The sequence below is a fragment of the Cajanus cajan genome, chromosome 10 (assembly GCF_000230855.2).
Source record: "Cajanus cajan strain Asha chromosome 10, NIPB_CcT2T_4, whole genome shotgun sequence".
In the NCBI taxonomy this organism is placed as follows: Eukaryota; Viridiplantae; Streptophyta; class Magnoliopsida; order Fabales; family Fabaceae; genus Cajanus; species Cajanus cajan.
The window spans coordinates 41,267,888-41,276,598 of record NC_138526.1 but is presented as its reverse complement, the minus strand read 5'-3'; the positions used below and the strand labels follow the sequence as shown (position 1 = coordinate 41,276,598).

The following is an 8,711-nucleotide window of genomic DNA, read 5'->3' as shown; positions in this document are numbered from 1 at the left end:
ATATACACAAAAAATTAATAATACTTAGAAACATTTAATTTGGGTTTACTATTTTTATAAGATAATTTTCCAAAATAATTTTTAATATTATAAATAAGAGAAGATGTAAATTCAAAGTTTAAGAAAGAACTTGAGCAATAGAAAAACAAAATTAAAAAAATAAAGAATACTTCAATTTTTTAGTTTCAAAAACTAAAAATGAGAATTAATTTTAAAAATAAGTTTTGGAGGCATATCTGTTAAAACTATAATAAATTTAAGAGTTTTTATCAATGTGACACAGACACACAGTAGATAACGTGACACTATAAATGTCATTGACAAGGTTGACGACATGACATGCACTACTAAAAAAGTGTTATTTTTTTTGCAAATTTTCTTGCAAAAAAATATTCGTAGAAAGTTTTTGCAAATTTTCCTACAAAAAAATATTTGCAGAAATTTTTTGTGAATTTTACTGTAAAAAAATATTCCCAGAAACTTTTTGCGAATTTTCCTGCAAAAAATAATTTACAGATATTTCTTACAAATTTTGCTACAATTTTAATAATCATAAAAAAAAAATTTCATGGTAAAAATTTGCAGAAAATATTGTAAGAATTTTATTTTGTTTCTTGCAGATTTTCTTGCAAAAATAAATTCGCAAGTAATGTTTACTAAATGGTAGAAAAATTTTGCAGGTAACTTTTCCTGCGGATTTTCCAGCAAATTTTAATTCGCAGGAAAAATAAAAAAATATATTTAAATTCATAAGTTTAATATTTTAAAAAATCTTCAAGTCTCACATTGATTGAAAATAAAATAATTAAAGAGTATATAAGTTAGAGTAACATTTACCTTACAAGTTAAATTGTATGGTTGAGTGTTAGACTTATAATCTACAATCTTAGAATTTAAAAGATTATGTACGAGGCATGAAAATAAAAGATTATGAATTCTTAAAATATAGAATTTATAGTAATTTTTTTTAATTTTTTTCGTAAAAAATATTCCTACAGAATTTCTTGCAAAAAAATTCGCAAGAAAGTTTCCTGTGAATTTTCCTACGAATTTTTTTTTGAAGGAAAATTTCCTACAAATTTTTTTTTGCAGGAAACTTTCCTGCGAATTTTTTCGCAAGAAATTTTGCAAGAATATTTCCTGCGAATTTTAAAATTCGCAAAAATATATTATCCACGAAGGTATTACCTGCAAATAAAATTTTGCAGAAAAATTTGCAGGAACAACGTTTCCTGCAATTTTTTATGAAAAATTCGCAGGAAAAGCCGCATGTAATAAGAGAAATTCTAGTAATTCTAGTAGTGATGAGTTGTCAAAATATGATAAATGGAATTTAAATCCCGCAATCTTATTCTTAACCAATATAACTTAATAGATTTTTTAAATACAAATAAAAATAATATAAATATATGTACAATTTGAATTTTATTAAATATATATATATATATATATATATATTATTTTAACTTATGAAGTGGAATAAATATTTATATAATTAAAATTATAATAAATTATTATACATGTAATAAATATTATATTTAGATATATAATATATTTAAAGTGTACATAAAGATATTTTTTAAACATATAAATTATTTTCTATAATTCAATATTATTTTTAATTATTAATAATTTATTTTAAAATATTAAGATTTAATTTATAAATAATTATAATAAATAAAAACTAAAATAGATAAGTGGTGAAATGAATTTATAATAATCCTCTCACTAAATAAAACTCTAAAAATATTATTCCGTAAGATACATTTATATTTAATAGATAAGAGTAGATTATATCTCTCATAAATATATTAAAAATACATTAATGATCCAGTGTTATTATTAGAAATAAATGAGAAGTTTCAGTGTTATTATTAGAAATAAGTGAAAGATTTGTCTCGGACAATGTCAACGTAACATTATCTAATAAAATTTTAAATATAAATTTTGATTTATGTTGAATAGTGTCTAAATTTAGACGCAATATGAACATGATTATAATAATCACATTGAATTACTAATTTATATTATAGTAATGATAATAAAATCACTAATTATAATGTATATTATATTTTAATAATTATATTGATATAATTTTGAGATAAATAAAAAATATTGATCTTGATCAGGATAAATAAGGACAAATTATATTTTAATAATTTGTATCTTGTTCTTAATAATCTATAATATCCTTTCTCAAGTAGAAGTGGTTAGTGGCAAACAAACACCCAACTTGTTGACAAGGCGTCGGAATTGGTCTGTCCTAGATGATTTAAAAATATCTATCGATTATTGTTGTAATGAAGGGATATGTTAGGGCAAATAAGGCCATATAAAAAATTTTCTCGAGCAAGGTAGCAATTTATTTCAATGTATTTTGTGAGTTCGTGAAAAACTATATTTTTTTAAATATGGATTGCAACTTGATTATCGCAATATATAGAAGTTGATTTAGAAATATTTAATCCTAAATTAGTGAATAAATATTGTAACCATTGAAGTTCAGATGTGAGTTTTGCATGAGCACGATACTTAACCTTTGCAAAGGATAAGGAAACGGTAGGTTATTGCTTGAATTTCCAAGAGACAGGATTTTCTCTTAGCATTGTGAAATAGCATGTGATGGAGCGACGAGTGGTAAGACAATCTGTCCAATCAAAATCTGTGTATCCTTGCAAAATTAAAGAACTTGTACCAGAGAGGAAAATGCCATGATTAATTGTTTCTTTTAAGTGTTATACAACTCTAAATGCAGTGTCAAGATGAGTTGATTTAGGTTGTTGCATGAATTGAATTAAATAATTAATTGAATAAGTTATGTTAGGGCGAGTGACTTGAAGATAAAGAAGTCGTCCAATAAGATGATGATATTGAATAATGTCATTTAGAGGAGTACCATCGGAGGATAATAACTTGAGATGTTGTTCCATTGGAGATGAAGCATTAACATCAGTAAGGCTCATATCTTTGAGAATATCAATATATATTTTCTTTGGCATAAAAATATTCCCAAAGAAAATCATGAAACTTTGATGCCTAAGAAGTATTAATGTAATTCACTTAAAAAAAAATTTATTGAGAAGCATGATTCAAGGTTGCTTTTAAGGGTAATAATGAAGGCATCATCATTATTAGTGATAATTATATCATCTACATATACTAAAATATATGTATGAATAGAACTTTTTTCATAAATAAAGAAGGAATAATTTGCATGAAATTGTTTAAATGTTTTATCCAAAAAAACATTTGAAAACTTAGAGAATCATTGGCGAGAGATCTGTTTAAGACCATATAAAGATTTGTTTAATTTGAAAATCCTATTATCACCTTTGTATTTGAAACCAAAGGGAACTTGCATGTAAACACATCTTTTTCATAATTACCTTGTAGAAAGGCATTTTTCACATCAAGCTGGTGTAGGGACCATTTTTTACTGTATTGATAGAAGGACATAAACTCTAACTAACTTAGCAACAAGGGCGAAAGTATTATGATAATCAATACCTTCTTGTGTACATCCTTTTATAACAAGATGAACTTTATAACATTCAATAACACCACCATATCAAAACTTGACTTTATAAATCCTCTTACAACCTACAATTATTTTGACAAATGGAAGAGTAGAAAGGGTCAATGCATTGTTAGATTCAAGGGTTGCAATTTCTTTGGTCATGGCGTCACACTAATGAATGTTTCATTGCCTTAGTAAATGTGTGAGATCCTTCAATTGTGATTGGTTAAAGGATAAGGGGATGTCGAGATGCAATTTGTGAGTGCACAACAATAATTTTGGATCCATATAGAAGGCTTGTAATTATAAGTTGATTGCCTTAACGGGGAGGGGGTGTTTATGAGTTGATTGCCTTGACGGGGAGGGGTGTTTTGGAGAGGATGAACAGAAAAAATTATTGTTGAGATACAATTTTGATGAATAATGAAATCATCAACCAATAAAGATGTGTCCTTGAAAGGAAATATATGTTCATGAAATACAACATCTCTAGGTACAATTTGTTTTTAGTATATAGGTCAAGGATAATATAACCTTTGTAATTAAAAGGGTAACCAAGAAAAACGGTTTTAGTAGAAGTGTTAAATTTATTTTTTATTTTAATATTTGTAGCATAATACAAACAACCAAAAACTTGTAATATTATATCGGTTTGTTTAATTTTTTTTTATAAAAATGTTTTTAAAATAAAATAAATATTTTCTTTTTTACATTTTGTTATGTTTGCCTAAACTTTTTTTCAAATAAATAATTTTCTATTTTTTTTAAGAAACAATTCCTATATGTTCCTTAAAGAATTACTTTTCTTAAAAGTGTTCATTTAGAAACTTCTTTTTAAGATTAAACGAACATACACATTATCTATCATATGTTATTCATGAGTGTGAAGTCATATATATCTACCATGTCACTAGTTAGTAAAATGGTTAGATTTTTAATAATAAAAAAATTAACGAATGGATTTAAATTGCATAATTTGCTCAATAAATGTTTAGAAAACTAAAATTAATTACATGCTTGGGAAGCTTAATAAACTAAAAATACATTCAAATTAAAAATTAATAGTAGAAAATTATTCTTTTCAAATATGTTTTTCTTTTTGTTTAGAAAAGTTTTCAAAAACTGAAAGCAAAACTATCCATAATCGTTTTTCTTTTGATATACGTCTTATTTCATTTAATTGCATGTAGCAAGTTCACGGATAATGCAGAATCTGTGGTCAAAACCAAAAAGAATCGTCGACATTGAAATTTTTGAAATTTTTTGTCGGGAAGAGAGACAGAGATTTTTTTACGTACATCGTTCATCAATGACATCGTCACGTGGTTTCCACGTGGTTTATATAAGTAATGCTACTATGTCACGTGGTTTCCACGTGGTTAATACAAGTAATGGTACTTTGTCACGTGGTGTTGTCTGATTTATGTGAGCAAATATGCTTCGCGTGGACATGTCTCAATCAAAAATGGAAAACCCAATTCTTTGTTCAATTACAAAACTAGTCATTTCATGTGGTCATATCATACATTATTTGTTGAATTTATAAAATTATTTCATCCCATTGATTACAAAAGGAGAAATGATTCCTCTTTCCAAGCTTAGCATCCCAAAAATCTTTCAAATTAAAATTAAGAAAAAATTATCTAAAATTATTGACACATGTAAATTATTGAATGATTGGGATAATGATTCTCAATTTTTTTTGAGAAGATATAGCATTACTCTTATAAAAATGTTGTGATTTCTATATGTCGGCAAAGAACTATAAGGTCGACTTCTGCTTGATTTTACTGTGATATGACATCAATAAATTAGCATGCATAGAGGAAGGTGTTATGTGACGTCTTATGTTTCAGTGTTCCCATTTAATTTATGCTTTGTTTGGGTAGAAAGATGCAAGGAAACGAGAAATAATATATGAGGATAGGTTTGATAAGAATAAAGAAAAATTTATAAATATTTGATAGTGTATAATTAAGCAAAAGTAAAGAGAAATTAATATTTTAAGATTATATTTTTATTATATTTAATTATTATTTAGTAGAGTGCGAAAAAAATAATTAAAATATATAATACTTTTTTTTATCTTTTATTTTAAATTCTTAGCATTTAGTAAATTTCCTCTTTTTAAGGAGTACTTTTTTTTTCTTATGGAATTTACGTTTTATTTATTCTCAAATTCACACAAATTACTCCCTCTAAATAACTTAATTTTCTCAATTTTTTTTTGCAAATAATTAATCTTCTTTCTAATCCACTTTAAATCAAAGCTTCCAAATACGCTTTTATAAAAAAAATGTTTAAAATAACAACTTAAACTATCCAATAGCTTTGTAACACTTCTACAATTATAAGAAAATTATAAGGTAAAATGTAAGTTAAAATATTTTTTTTTTGGCTAATCTCTATATTTTACTTGCTTTATCTTTTAATTTTATAATTTAAAATGAATCATTTTAATTTTCATATTTATTTTTTCATTTTTTTTTAATTTTTATAATTTAAGATATATCCTTTAAATTTATATACGTACATTTTTATTAATTCTTTTGATCTTTGTTTTTATTTTTTTGTAATATTATATTTGTATGATGTGATAGTTACACTGACATCGTTTGAATATTGAGGAGAGTTCAAATGATATTAATGTAACTTTTACTAAGTATTACACTGCTTAATAACCTTATATTAAATATAAATACTTAGTAAAAGTTATACCGGTGTCGTTTAAACCTTTAATTACCATATATATATATAATGGTTTAATATAGTGGTGGATCTTAAAAAAATTAATTAGGTCTCCAAAATAAAAAAATATATATAATTAAGTTTTTAATCTTCTATAGTTTATTTAATTATAACTATAATTTTCTGTGATTCGTAGATTGTAATCAATTGTGACATTTTGTCCGTATAATAAAAATTTGTGACATTTTATTTTTGACAAAAACAAACTAATATTACTCTCCCGTCCAAATGACTACCGATACAAGTTCAACACAAAATGTTAATATAAACACACAACATAATCACTCGAAATAATTTTTTCTCCTTTATCTTTCAATCCTTCGTATTGTTTCTTATGCCTTTTCTATCAATTGTTCATTGTGAATTTCATGTTGTTTTCTTGGTCAATAATTATATATTCATCTTATGGATGTTGAATATTATTATGTTGTCCTTGAGTGTGGTATGATTGTAATACCACCGAAAGAACAACATCTTGAAAATGAGTAGGTGAAGAGGATTCACCATGAGTCTTTATAATTTCTACCATTAATGATTTCTTACTCCAACTCATTCTCAATGTAGTTGAACATTTCCACAACTAACTATCTGATGAGGTTATTTTATGATATTTGTTTGAGAAGATATTTTATAAGACTTATTTTTTATCAGAGGAGCATGATATAATTTTATTCATGAGTCTCTATTTATAGAGAAAATTTGTTATACAAAATCAAATATTGATATTATCCTATTCTAAAATAAGGAAATAAATCTTAAAATAATCAGAACAGATTAAATCTAAATATTTGAAATATAAATAAAATATTCTTATAAAAAACTAACTTAATCTCCTAAAGATATTTAGGCATATTCCCAACACTCTTCCTTGACTGAATATCTTTATCACCTAATTTGAGTTTCAAAATCTGCCTTTTCTCTTTTTGATTGGTTTCTTCTTTTTGTAATTTTTATTGTAATCCTTCTTGAGTGGGACCACTTTAGCATTTGTCTTGAACTTCTCTTTTGAAGGCGATTTTTCATCATCTTCATTATCCTCTTGATCATCAAACTTCTTTTGAAAATATGCATCTTTGTGCTCTTCACTTGTATCTTCATTTATAATTGGCTCCTCCTTATCCAAATTTAAAGCAAAACTTTTGCCTTTCATATGAACATTGAACACTTATTTGTTGTGTATATCTTTAATCACAATTTTTATCTTCAAATAACACTTTATAGCCTTTTCCTAATAATTGAGAAACACTCAACAAATTTTGGTTAATATCAAGAACATATAAAACATCAGATATTAATTTAAAACCTGAATGACTCTTAATAGCAAGTGTTCCTTTGCCTTTCACTGCAAGGTGTGCTCCATTCCCCATTTGAACTTTAGAGATATCAGTTTTGTTGAGTTCTTTGAAGAGTTATCGATCATAGGTCATATGATTTGTACAACCACTATCAATAATCCAAGCTTTTGAAGGTTTTTTGGTCATAAAGCATGACATTGAAAGTAGTTCTTCTTCTTCCTCTTCTTGTTGATCTTCAACAATATTAACTTCTTCTTGTTGCTCATGAGATTTGCATACATGTTTTAAGTGTCCTAATTTTTCGCAATTGTCACATTTTACATCAAGTCTCCACCAACATCTCTGTTGTGGATGATTAGTCTTTTTGCAATAAGGACATGGTGGAAAAATTTGAGTGTTATTATATTGACTGTTCTCTTGAAACAATTCCTTCTTCTTGTTTTTGCCACTATTTTTGTTCTTCCATTTGGCTAAATATACACCCTCCATAGATTCTTCTTCTCTCATAAGCCTCCTTTGTTCTAATGCTTGCAATGCATGTAACACCTCTGCCAAAGTGATCTTACTCAGATCCTTTGTGTTCTCCAAAGCTGCTATTGAAGCTTCATATCTTTCAGGTATAGTTACTAGAATTTTTTCAACAATTCTAGAATCAAGAAATTGCGTTCCTAGTAATCGTACCTTATTAGCAATGTTAAGCAATTTGTCTGAGTATTGTTTGATTGTTTCAGTCTCCTTCATTCTTTGTATTTCAAATTCTCTCATTAAATTTAATACTTGCATGCTTCGAATCCTTTCATCTCCAGCATATTCTTCCTTTAGATAATCCCAAATTTCTTTTGCCGATTTTAGAGTCATAATCCTAATGAAAACATTTTGTGAAACATAGGCAAAGAGACAACTTTTTGCCTTTGCCTTCTTGATTTTCTTTTCTTTGTGGATTTTTATTTTGGGCTATGGTAGGATTGTCTGGCAACGCAGAAACATCATAATCTTCTTCTACGGCTTCCCAGAGATCTAAACCTTCTAGGTATGCCTCCATTCTCACCGCCCAAAGATCATAACTTTCTCCATCAAAAATAGGTGGGGAAATTTGTGAAAAGTTTGTTTCTGCTTCCATCTCCAAGATCGTAACCTTAGCTCTAGATACC

The 8,711-nt window shown here is 26.3% G+C and overlaps 1 protein-coding gene across 1 annotated transcript; it reads right to left on the bottom strand.

Moving 5' to 3' along the window:
* Positions 1-7,674: 7,674 nt before the first annotated feature.
* Positions 7,675-8,418, bottom strand: LOC145952495 (uncharacterized). The gene has a single exon (XM_083064866.1). The coding sequence runs from the start codon at positions 8,416-8,418 to the stop codon at positions 7,675-7,677; it is 744 nt and encodes a 247-aa protein (XP_082920992.1).
* Positions 8,419-8,711: the final 293 nt, after the last annotated feature.